This window comes from Chrysochloris asiatica, unplaced genomic scaffold, assembly GCF_000296735.1.
Source record: "Chrysochloris asiatica unplaced genomic scaffold, ChrAsi1.0 scaffold00054, whole genome shotgun sequence".
NCBI classification, from domain to species: Eukaryota; Metazoa; Chordata; class Mammalia; order Afrosoricida; family Chrysochloridae; genus Chrysochloris; species Chrysochloris asiatica.
In genome coordinates this window covers 8,699,862-8,711,796 of record NW_006408572.1, presented here as the reverse complement: position 1 = coordinate 8,711,796, position 11,935 = coordinate 8,699,862, and the positions used below count along the sequence as shown (strand labels likewise).

At 43.5% G+C, this 11,935-nt stretch overlaps 2 protein-coding genes across 2 annotated transcripts in view; one reads left to right on the top strand and one right to left on the bottom strand.

Moving 5' to 3' along the window:
* LOC102819756 (asialoglycoprotein receptor 1-like) overlaps window positions 1-2,184 on the top strand; it is a 6,170-nt gene extending 3,986 nt beyond the window's left edge. The window contains exons 2-8 of the mRNA XM_006863492.1: window positions 20-107; window positions 822-917; window positions 1,175-1,246; window positions 1,395-1,481; window positions 1,568-1,719; window positions 1,796-1,902; window positions 2,028-2,184. Of these exons, the coding sequence (XP_006863554.1) occupies window positions 20-107; window positions 822-917; window positions 1,175-1,246; window positions 1,395-1,481; window positions 1,568-1,719; window positions 1,796-1,902; window positions 2,028-2,184 (759 nt within the window). The remainder of the gene's footprint in view (window positions 1-19; window positions 108-821; window positions 918-1,174; window positions 1,247-1,394; window positions 1,482-1,567; window positions 1,720-1,795; window positions 1,903-2,027) is intronic.
* A 4,638-nt stretch (window positions 2,185-6,822) lies between these two features.
* LOC102818632 (EP300-interacting inhibitor of differentiation 1-like) lies at window positions 6,823-7,374 on the bottom strand. The gene has a single exon (XM_006863339.1). The coding sequence runs from the start codon at window positions 7,372-7,374 to the stop codon at window positions 6,823-6,825; it is 552 nt and encodes a 183-aa protein (XP_006863401.1).
* Window positions 7,375-11,935: the final 4,561 nt, after the last annotated feature.

The window sequence follows — 11,935 nt, the reverse complement described above, 5'->3', positions numbered from 1 at the left end:
TCTTCAATCCTTCCTGCAGCGTTTCTGCTCTGGATCCTACCTGTACCTGTTCTCCCTGGGCCTCAGCCTCCTCCTGTTTGTCATCATCTGTGTGATCGGATCACAAAGTGAGGGTCACAGGGGGGAGCGATGGGACAATAATGAGGTGCAGTGTTGAGACAATGATGGGGATGGTGATGAGGATCATGGCAGGGGCAATGATGGACACAGTGACCATAGCAAAGCAATTATGGGCACAACAACTAGGGTTATGACCATGGCAATGCTGTCAAAGTCATTGGAGCCATAATGGTGGAGGCCTGAATGGGGTGATAGATAGCAGTGGTGGAGGTAGTGATGGAGGAAGCACTGTGTCCAACATGAGGGTGGTTGGAGAAGCACTGAAATTAGACAAAAGGGCTTGAATCTTGGTTTTGTCACCTAATAGTTGGGTTGTGTAGATAAGTTAAAGTCTCTGGGTAATGCAAATGCTTTGAGCTCAACTACCATCCTAAAGGTTGTCAGTGGGAGTCTGCCCAGAGGCTCTGAGGAAGAAAGCGCTGATAATCTGCTTCTGTAATGAAAACCTGTTAGGACAGTTCTATTCTGCACACATCGAGTTGCGAAGAATTGGAATCAACTTGACAGCAATGTGTAGACAAATGGCTGAATCTCTCAGCCTCCGTTTACTCATTGGCTATATGGGATAATAATATATCCTGCCCTATTGTGTTATTGTGAGGATTGAATGAGATGATGCTTGTGAAGTCTGTTGCTTAGTGTCTGGCACAGAGGGAGGACACTATCAATCTTGGCTCTGATTGACTGATCCTATTCATCAGTTTCCAAGCTCCGTTGGGACCTGATGACCCTAAGAACAATGTCCCTCAATTTCACATCGAACATGACAGATGAGATCAAGGCACTGAAAATCGAGGGTAAGCTGGGGATTGTGGGTAGGGCTGACTGGGGGAGAGGGTGGGAGCTGACTCCTGGGTACTGACCTCCCTGTGCTCCAGATGACAGTTCTCAAGGATTGCTAATGACTCTGAGAGCTGAGGTGGAGATACACAAGGAACAGCTACAAGCAGGTGAGAGACCTTCCGAGAGTATGTGCGGAAGGGTGGGGGCTGGGAGTTCAGGACAAGGGGGGGTTGGTGCAGCCTAATGGGTGCTGAGCTGGACTTCCTTCCAGCCCAAAGCTTGAAGGACAAGGTGACTACTCTGGAGAACAAGCTGGATACACAGATGCAGGAACTCAAAGCAGGTTAGAGACCGCCGCTACCTTGGGAAGGCGTTTGGGAGGCATGATGGTTCCTAGACAGGTCTATGCATGGACAGCTGACCTCCAGGGACTCACTGGGCAGAAGCCCCATCGAGAGCCCTATCCCCATTGTGCACTTGTCTGTGTTCAGATTATTCCAGCATGTTCCCGGCAGTCCAGCAGCTGGTAAAAGACCTGAAGTCCCTGTCTTGCCACATGGCTGCTCTCAAGAGCAATGGTGAGGAGTGTGTATGGAAATACCTGGTCCTTCATTTCTGTTCTCAGTTCCCTGTGCAGCAGCTCATCCCCTCTCTGCCCCCTCAGGCTCTCAGAATACCTGCTGTCCCATTAACTGGATGGAGCATGAAGACAGCTGCTACTGGTTCTCGCGCTCTGGGAAGTCCTGGCACGAGGCACAGAAGTACTGCCAGCTGAAGAATGCCCAACTAGTGGTGGTCACTTCCCAGGAGGAGCAGGTGAGGGCCCCAGAAGACATCATTCGGGAGGATGTTTGGTCCTAGAGTGATTACCATCATCTTCCTCTCTCCCCAGGATTTTATCCAGTCCCACACAAGCTCTATGAACCACTGGATAGGCCTCACCGATGAAAATGGGCCCTGGACATGGGTGGATGGTACTGACTACCAGACAGGCTTCAAGTGAGTGTGTGTATTCTCCCACAGCCCTGTTCCCTCTGCTCAGCCCGGCTGGTCCCAGTGACTCCTCAGGACTTGGCTAAGGGTGGGTTTCCTGGGTTCTGCCCACATGTGTTCTGTCTCCTCAGGAACTGGAGGCCAGAACAGCCAGATAACTGGTACGGGCATGGCCTTGGAGGAGGCGAGGACTGCGCCCACTTCACTGACAATGGTCGCTGGAACGATGATGTCTGCCAGAGGCCCTACCGCTGGGTCTGTGAGACAAAGCTGAACGGCACCAGCTAGGAACCATCTCTCCCCCTAACTTATTTCCTCAATGATTTGACCTGCCCAAGGGGTCTAGGATTGGAGATCCTCCTATCTGTGGGCCTCCTCCCCCTTCTCAGGAACTTTCATGTAGAAATTGAATGTAGAATGATGTTTGGAGGTATGGGAAAATTGAAACCTATCACTTTTTGTAATTTACTATCAAGTTTATTATTGACAATTTTTATTTTAAAGAGTAAAAAAAAAAAAACAGACTAAAAATTTCTAGGAGTTGTCTGGTATTGGGGACTAGCATCGAGAGTGGGCTGGATGGTACTAGGAGGCCTTGGGAAGGCAGAATGTTGTCATGGGAACTGCATAGGCTTGAGTCAGGTGACCTGGGCTAGGAGCCAGCTTTGTTATTTACTGATATGTGAGTTTGATCAAGTTGTCTACTCTCTGGGTCTCAGTTAGAAAATACTATTGCTATTGGGAGTCATTCTACTTGTTGTAACAAGACCCATAGGAATAGAACCCTTCCCATGTGTTAAGTGCTTCAAAAGCCTTGGATGAAATTCATTGCTGCCTGTTAGATTCATTACTGTAAACCCAAGAAACAACTACAGACAGGCTAATGTTAAGTACCCTTGTTGATTCTGACTCATAGCGACCCTGTATAGAAGTTTCCAAGGAGAAGCTGATAGGTTCGAACTGCCAACCTTTCAGTTAGAAGTCCAGTGCTTATCCTGTAGTGCCACTCCAGGACCCCACAGACAGGCTAATAGTATACCTCCACTACAAAGGGAAGCCAACACCCACATCTGAGGAAAAGCAGTACTACAGAACAGAAGCACCAAAATCAACAACCAAGGAGCAGAGTTAAAGGACAAACAGATTAAGATTTAACAAACTCTTAAGGGATTATTAACAAACACTGACAAAATAGCAGCCTACAGAGAAGAAAGAAGACCTCAACTCACTCCCAAAAGAGCAATGTTCTGGTTATGATCAAATTAAGTTGGAAACAATCACAGAAATATAGCCAAAAAAAGATCTCTCAACTTATGAATTATTTTACCCTTTTTGTAAATATATATATATATATATTTAATTTAAGGTTTTTATTGTTGATTGAGTGAAAGTTTACAGGGCACATCATCAGTTTCACATTCAACAATTGATATTTTTGGGTATTGGAGAAAATCAAAATGAAAAAATTAAGTGATTTAAAAATTACCAGTCAGTGCACTATATATGAGTTGAATTGACTGAGGGTTTTTGTGTGTGTGGTGTGTGTAGTAATCTTTACAGAAGCAGATTGTTCAGATTTTCTTCGATGGCATTATTGGGTGAGTTCAAACTAACAACCTTCAGGTTAGTTGTTGTTATTAAGTGCCATCGAGTCAGTTCCAACTCATAGCAATCCTATAAGGTTTCCGAGGGGCAGCTAGTTAGTAGCTGAGTAGAAATTATTTGTGCCACGGAGGGACCTCAAAGAACAAAATTCAAACCAACACCTGTTGCCATTGAGTTCATTCTGACTCACAGGGATTGTATAGGACAGATTAAAACTGCCCTACACAGTTTCAAAAGTTGTAGATCTTTTTGAAGTATTCTGTCACATCTTTCTCTTGTGGAACTACCGATGAGTTTAAATTGGTAGTTTTGTTGGATAAAGGAGAAGGAAAAAATTGCTGATTTTTCAGAAGTAGATTGCCAGGTCTTTCTTCCAAGGTGCCTCTGGGTAGCCTTGAACTATGAACCTTTCTGTTAGCATCTAAGTGCATTAACCATGTGCACCACTCAGGAACTAAAGAACTAATTGTTGTTGTTAAGTGCCGTCGAGTTGGTTCCTACTCAGGGATCAAGTATAGAGTTTCTGAGGAGCGGCTCGTGGATTTGAACTGCTGATCTTGTGGTTCCGCAGTCCACTGCTTATCCTACAGCCCTACACCAGGAGTCCAAAGATCTAGTAGAAGAAAAAAGAAAAGAAAGGCATTGTAATCTAGATACAAACAGAAAGTTGCCGTCAAGTCCATTTCAACTCATGTGATGGTGCCATGTGTTGCCGAGCAGTACTTCATTCTACAAATTGCCAGGTCTTTCTTCTGAGGTACTGCTGCGTGGGGTGAACTACCAATGTTTTGGTTAGTAGTTGAGTACTTAACCATTTGCACCACCTAGGGACTCATCAAAGTTATAGAAAAACTTCTTAAATAAGGCCTCTAAAATCAGACACCAGAAAGCCAGAAATGAGTGAAATTGATTGCAAGAAAATAAAAAAATTTAGTTCCATGGCAACCTTGTAACATTTAGGCCCCCAGTAGGAAACAGAGGGCACACTGGATATGAGTCTACAGTCAGGGTGCGGATAATTTTTGACTCACCCTCGTACATAGGTGTGAGCAGATTTAGGGAAGCAAGAAGAGATAAGGCAGGAGCCCAGGTATCGCAGCAATTGGAGCTGTGACTACCTCAAGAAACCAGTGAAAGAGAAAGTTGTATGGAGAGCCCCTCCCAACAGGAGTTAAGACTTTTGGTTACAAGAGGCAGCTGGCTTACAACAACCCTGTAGGAAGTGAGGGTGGACTGCTAGCTGGGAGCATCAACATCTTCACTTCACTCTTTTTCCTTCCTCTGGTTTCCTGCCTGGGCTGGGAGCCAGATGGCAAGGAAAGTCTTTGATGCACAGACCAGGTAAGAAGGGTGGAAAATGGATCTGGAGGGTCAAATGGAAGACATCCAGCACAGGAGACCAGAGATGAAGACATAGATAGGAAAGCTCTCAGAAAAATGGTAAAGGATATAAACAGACAGTTCACAGAAGAGAAAGTCCGACGTCTAAAGTGTATATGAAAACACACTTGTTTTTAGCTGCTGTTGAGTTGGCTCCCAACTCATGGCAATCCCAGGCACAATGGAATCAAATGCTCCCCAGTCCTGTACTAGCCAGCCCCTTGACCAGAGGATTACACTGCTCTGATCCATCTGGTTTTCACTTGCTAATGTTCAGAAGTAGATCATCAGGCTGGGCACTGAAAAGCAAAAACAAAGCAGTTCATCTTAGTCTGAAAGTTCCTCTGAAACCTGTTTAGCATCACAGGAACACACAAACCTCCAATGACAAATGGGTAGTAGCTTTGCGTTAGGTGTATTGGAGAAGACACATGTATAACCACTAGTAACTATTGTTGGGTGCCATTGAGCCAATTTTGAATCAGTGACCCCATGTAGGTCACAGTTGCTATGGATTGAATTGTATCCCCTTAAAATATGTGTTATACCTACAGATGTAATTCCATTTTGAAAGAGTGTTTTCTTTGTTATGTTAATGTATCAATATCAGTGTTGCTGTTGTTATGGGCCATTGAATAGATTCCAACCCACAGTGACCCTGCATAGGGCTTTCGAGGAGCGGCTGGTGGGTTTGAACCACCGACCTTACAGTTCAAACTGACCTTGCAATCCAGTGCATTATCCTACAGCACTATACCAGGTAGGGTAGTTCTTAAACATGATCAGTTTTTTTTTTACACAGAAGAAGTTTTATTATCTCGAATGCTGGCGCATTCAAATAACAAGTTTAATTTAGAGGAGGAGAAAGAGGAAAGGAAATGTCAGATACCGAGGTGCATTCATTTCTGGGCAGGTTGAAAACCTTTATAAAGTTGAGAGTTTAATTATTTGCAGCCTTTTAAAGATGTACAACTTTCCTTTTACATGACAACATTCACCAACTGTTCATATAATATTAAGTTGAACTGAACTCTTTCTCCTGTCAAATAAGTGAAAGTCAGAAGAGCAAAACATAAGTCTTCTCTAGTGTCTGAGTATTTAGAAATATTTTCTTCGTACTTTCACAAAACGTAGTAATGTTTAAAGGTTTTAATTAAGGGGGCCTTAATCTTTTACATTCTAAAATGAACACAACATGGATTTTCTCGAATTATAATAAAAATAACACATATAAACAAAATTTCAGAAGCTCTTGGAAACACATTTAAAGATACAGCACGTGGCATATACTTCGTTTTTGAGTTTTTTTCATCCTTTTGAGAAACTGATAAAAGCTAAATTTTTGTTACACTAATACTTTTGATGAGGCTTTCTACTCCCGTAAAGATTTATACCCTCGGAAACCCTATACAGGGTCGCTATGGGTCGGAACCGACTCGATGGCACACAACAACAACAACAATACTTTTGATAATTATGACTTGAATAGATCACAAAACCAGAATTTCTAAAGTTTTCTCAATAGGCTTCCAGTCCAGATAATTCAGTTATCCTGTGTCTTAAATTGGGCATTTTGGTGCTTTTTTCTCATCATATAAACTATCAGTGGGTTCATCTATTAGCAGTTTGTCTTGATCATGCCTTGTTCTTGCAAATAGAAACCATCAATCCCCCAATGCCGGGAAAATAACAAAGGCAAAGAGCTGGGTGTTTCAGGACATGCTTGGAAACCGGTTTCTACAATCCTCCGATCCTTTTTCTTTCATAACGATTGTCTTTCTCACAATTGTGCAGTTACTGTCCTATGCGATTCTGCAAAACAGAACGATATTTTTTGAAGATCAAGTTTTCCATTGGCACGGAATTATTTCGAACGAACCCCCAAAATAATAGTGTGAGTCTCTCCTCAAGTAGTTTCCTCCTCTTTAAACAGCCTTGACCTTACTCTTGATCAATAATCTCATCACAGGCGAGTTCTTCGGTCAGACGGTTGACAACCACAAGGGAAAACAGCTCTTCAATTAAAGCTAGCTGATCAAACGGGGTCTTCTCGTAATGCATCTGGAAGCCGCCATCTAGGGCTGCTTCTCTGGCTCTGGGTGTTCGCAGGAACATCTTGTTGGCTTCTTCCAGGGCCGCGGAGACCCTGTAGCCGGCCCCGCTGACGTGCTCCTCTTCGGGATAGTCGTAGTCGTCAAATTCCTCGCCCTCTTCCTTGCTCTCCAAGCCTGGGGCCGAGACCTGGCCGGGCTGCTCGCCATGCCTGGGCCTGTTCGCCTGGCCGCCCGCCGCAGCCATTGGCTGGGCCTCCTCCTCCATCGGGCCTTCCTTCTCCAGCTGCGGTGGGTCCCCAAGGCGGGAGGGGCTCAGGGACGGCTCCCGGTTCCCGCTGCCTACCTCCTTCTGTGGAAGGTCACTCTCGCCAGCCATCACATCCATCTGCAGGTCATTGCTCTCCTCATACAGTTTGGACAGCTCGGACATTTCGGACATGATTTAAATGGTTCAAATGCTCACAAGGCGTTTTAAGCGACAACCAAACATAATCAGTTTTGAGAATGAAAAGAGCAGATTAGTCAGAGACAAGTGAACACAAACTAGGGAAGGCAGAAGCACATGTGAGGATTACCAAGGTACTGAGGAACTTCGGAGTTACAGGGGTAAATACTATTATATAAACAATTGTGTAATAACAACAACAATAATCTACAAGTGGATACATATATAGATATGTGTGAACTCAGGGCACACACTCTAGAGTTAGACTTTCTCTCTGTGTCAACTTTGGGAGAAGATTCTTGTCCCATTTTCTGTAACTCCGAAGTTCCTCAGTTCCTTGGTAATCCTTGTTGTTGTTGTTAAGTGCCATCGAGTCAGTTCCGACCCATAGAGACCCTGTACAGGGTTTCCGTGGGTGTAAATCTTTACGGGAGTAGAAAGCCTCATCTTTCTCCCGCGGAGCGGCTGATAGTTTCGAACCGCTGACCTTAAGGTTCGCAGCCCGATTCGTAACCACTACGCTACCAGAGCTCCTTTGGTAATGCTTGGTGATAGAAATTATACTGGAGATCTCATGACAGAATTTGCAACACCATGACTTGTTCATTGTAAACACCTTTTTTAAAACAACAGAAAAGATGACTATACACATGGACCACACCAGATGGAATACACAGAAATCAAATTGACTACATCTGTGGAAAGAGACTGTAGAAAAGCTCCAGATCATCAGTCAAAAAATGGCCAGGGGCAGACTGTGGAACAGATCATCAATTTCTCATATGCAAGTTCAGGCTGAAGTTGAAGAAGTTTAAAACAAATTCACGAGAGCCCAAATATTACCTTGAACATATCCCACCTGAATTTAGAGATCATCTGAAGAACAGAATTGACGCATTAGACACTAAAGACTGAATACCAGAAGAATTGTGGGATGACATCAAGAACATCACACAGGAAGAGAGCAAAAAGTTATTAAGAAGACAAGAAAGAAGGAAAAGACCAAAATGGATGTCAGAAGAGACTCCGAAACATGCTCGCGCCAGCAGAGAGATGCTAAAGCAAATGGAAGAAATGAGGAAATAAAAGAGATGAATGGAGAGTTTCAAAGGTCAGCTCAACAAGACAAACTCAAATATTATAATGAAATGTGCAGAGACCTGCAGTTAGAAACCCAAAAGGGAAGAATACGCTCAGCATTGCTCAAGCTGAGGGAACTGAAGAAAAAATTCAAGCCTCGACTTGCCATGTTGGAGTCCTGGTATGGCGCTGTGGGTTAATGCACAAGATCGGCAGTTCAAGCTCACCAGCTGCTCCTTGGAAACCCTATACAGGGTCGCTATGGGTTGGAACCAACTCAACGGCACTTCCCAACAACAACAAGCCTTAATTTGCTCATCTGGTAGTACTGGTGTGGCGGTGTAGAGTAAGCACTGGACTGCTAACCTCAAAGTCTTTAATTCAAACCCACCAGCCACTCCTCGGAAACCCTATACAGGGTCACTATAAGTAGAACTGACTAAGTGGCATTGAACAACAAGATGGGATAATAACAGGACCATCCCTATAGAGTTAGATGTAGAGCACGTGGTACAATGTTTGGCACATAATAAGCTCTCAATAAATGCTTTCTTGTTATTTGCTGTTGAGTCAATTCAGACTCAGGGAAACCCCATGTGTACTGAACAGAACTGCTCCATAGGGTTTTCAGGAGTTGTGGTGTAGCACTGTAGGGTAAGCCTTAGATTGCAGGGTGGCAGTTCAGATCCATCAGTCGTTCCTTGGAAACCCTGTATGCGATCGCTATGAGTCAGAACACATACAACAGTACTTAACAACAACAATAGCATTTTCAAAGTTTTTACTTGACAGAGCTGTCTTTTGAGGCATCATTGGGTGAGTTTGAACCACCAACATTGAACTGTGTCCCCGCCAAAATATATGTCAGTTTGACTGGGCCATGATTCTCTGTGATTTGGCAGTTATGTGATGATTCCCCCCAATTATGTGATCTGATGTGATAAAGCAATCAGAAGATTAATTCCATCATGACCCTGACCTGACGTAAGGGAGATGCCCAGGGTTGGTAGTTGAATGCTTAACTGATTATATCACCCAGAGACTCCCTAAATAAATGCTAAACAGGAGTCCTGGTGTGGTGCTGTAGGATAACCACTGGACCGCTAACCTGAAGATTGGCTGTTCAAGCCTACCAGCCGCTCCTCAGAAACCTTAGAAAAGGGTCACTAAGAGTCAGAACTGACTCAATGGCACTTAACAAGAAATATTGTTGTTGTTATGTGCTGTGGAGTCAGTTCTGACTCATAGCGACCCTGCATAGGATTTCCAAGGCTGTAATTCTTTACGGAAGCAGAAAGCCTCATTTTTCTCCCTCAGAACAGCTAGTACTTTCGAACTGTTGACCTTGCGGCTCGCAGCCGATTCGTAACCACTATGCTATCAGAGTTCCTAGAAATATTATTATAATATTATAATTTAGTAATGTATCAGATGCATTTTTTTTGCTTGTGAGTCCAGTTTGAATCAGTAGCATTTAATTTAAAAATTATTTCTTTTACGGAAACAAGCAGGGATGTGTTAAAATAAACACTCAATGAGTGCAGCAGATGGGGCTCACAGAGTTTGCGCTCCTCTGTGATCTAATATTGCTCCTTTGAGTTATCTCGTATTGTATCACACAAATACTGCAAGTGGGTTGCTTTAACAATCAGAAGTTTACTCTCTCACAATTTAGGGGGTGAAAGTCCGAATTCAGAGTGCTGTCTAGAGAAGGTCCTTGTCTCCGTTTATCATTCTGGAATACCCAGCATTCCTGGAGATCTCCATGTGTCTTGGCGTCGGTCTTTCCTTGGATCTAGAAGTTTCACAGGGCGGGGACCCCCAGTCCAAAGGACGTTCTCCGCTTCTAGCTCTTCTTTCTTGATGGAAGCAGGGCCTCTTCTCTGCTCACTTTTCTGTCCTTTTCTCTCTTGTAAGATCTGATCATATAATGATCAGATCACATATAACTTCCAAATCACTGAGAATCATAGCCCAGTCAAATGGACACATATTTTGTCAGGGACGTAATTCAATCCAAGATATTCCACCCTTTGCCCCACCAAAATTCATGACCTTGCCACATGCAAAACACTTTCACCCTATCATAACACCCCAAAAGTCTTTCATGTCCAAATTCCAACATGGGGCAAAATTTCTCTTCCTCTGTGAATCTAGAATACAATTTATCTGCTTCCAAAGTAAAAGGTGGAATTGGCTACAAGGTAGACATTTCCATTACAAATGGGAGTAGTTGGTGGGAAAGAAGAAATAACAGTCACCAAGCAAGTTAAAAACCCAGACGAAACATTTGCATTAGTTCTCAAGGCTTGAAAACAATCCTCTATTTTCTGAGGCCATCTCAGACAATGGGCCTGCTCTCCAGACTCTGGGTGCTGGCCATGAGCTCTGGAGGCTGGTAAAGGCCCCTCAAGCCTGGGCTTCAGCTCTGCCTTCCAGGCCAATTGGAATGGAACCTTTCTCCCTTAGCTTTGGACAGCCCCGTTTTCCTAGTTCATCTGAGTGGTGACCCCATCCCCATCGGTCTGTTCTTCTGTCCCCTTGACCATGGCAGCCCCATTCATTAGAAAAAAGTCAGCGTAATCTCACAAACCTGGATGAGCAAAAGAAGGCAGACTTAAGAGTCAACCTGCGTGGCTCCATTAACATCACTATAAAACCAGGAAAAAGTAATTTATGCTCTTAGAAATTAGCAAGGGCATCAATGAGTGGAAGGGACACACTGGGTTCCTGGAGTCCTGGCCATGATGCGTTTCATGAGCAGGTTACTGGCTCCATGCTTGTTCGATTTGTAAAACTTGGCCTATACTAATTTCCCTACCACCACTTGTCCAACACTTTGTCGTATTGCGGTATTTTAAAAACCAGCAGTGTCACCCACAGTAGACAGGTTTCAGCTAGGCTTTCAGGTGAAGACAGACTAGGAAGAAGGAGAGAGACAGTTACATAAATAAAGCAAAGGAAAAGACATAATTATAGAAATGCTGCTCATTCTCTCTCTAATTTTTTTTGATATGTTGTTGGATTCTATTGGCTAGTATTTTGTTGAGAATTTCTGTGTCTGTGTTCATGAGGGATATTGGTTTATAATTTTCTTTTTCAGTGGTGTCTTTGCCTGGTTTTGGTATGAGGGTTTTGCTTGCTTCATAGAAGGAGTTTGGCAAAGGGCCAAAACTCATTAAATGTGAAGGCTATAGCCTTTCAAACTAATGGTGCTGCACACCTGTGTATATATATGCATTTGAGAAAAGTGGAACCGGACCTATATGTCACACACAGCATGTAAAAAACAGAACATAAGATGGATCAAAGACCTAAATGTAAAATCTAAAACTATAAAGGCCATCAAAGAAAAAACAGGGACAAACTCAGAAGCCCTAATACATGACTTAAGTACACTGTCAAACATAATTAAAAACACACAGAGAGCAGAAGACAAACTAGATGACTAGGACCTCCTAAAAATTAGATTCTT

Coding starts and splice junctions, on each gene's coding strand:
- LOC102818632 (XM_006863339.1), bottom strand. CDS start 7,374: ATGTCCGAAATGTCCGAGCTGTCCAAACTGTATGAGGAGAGCAATGAC.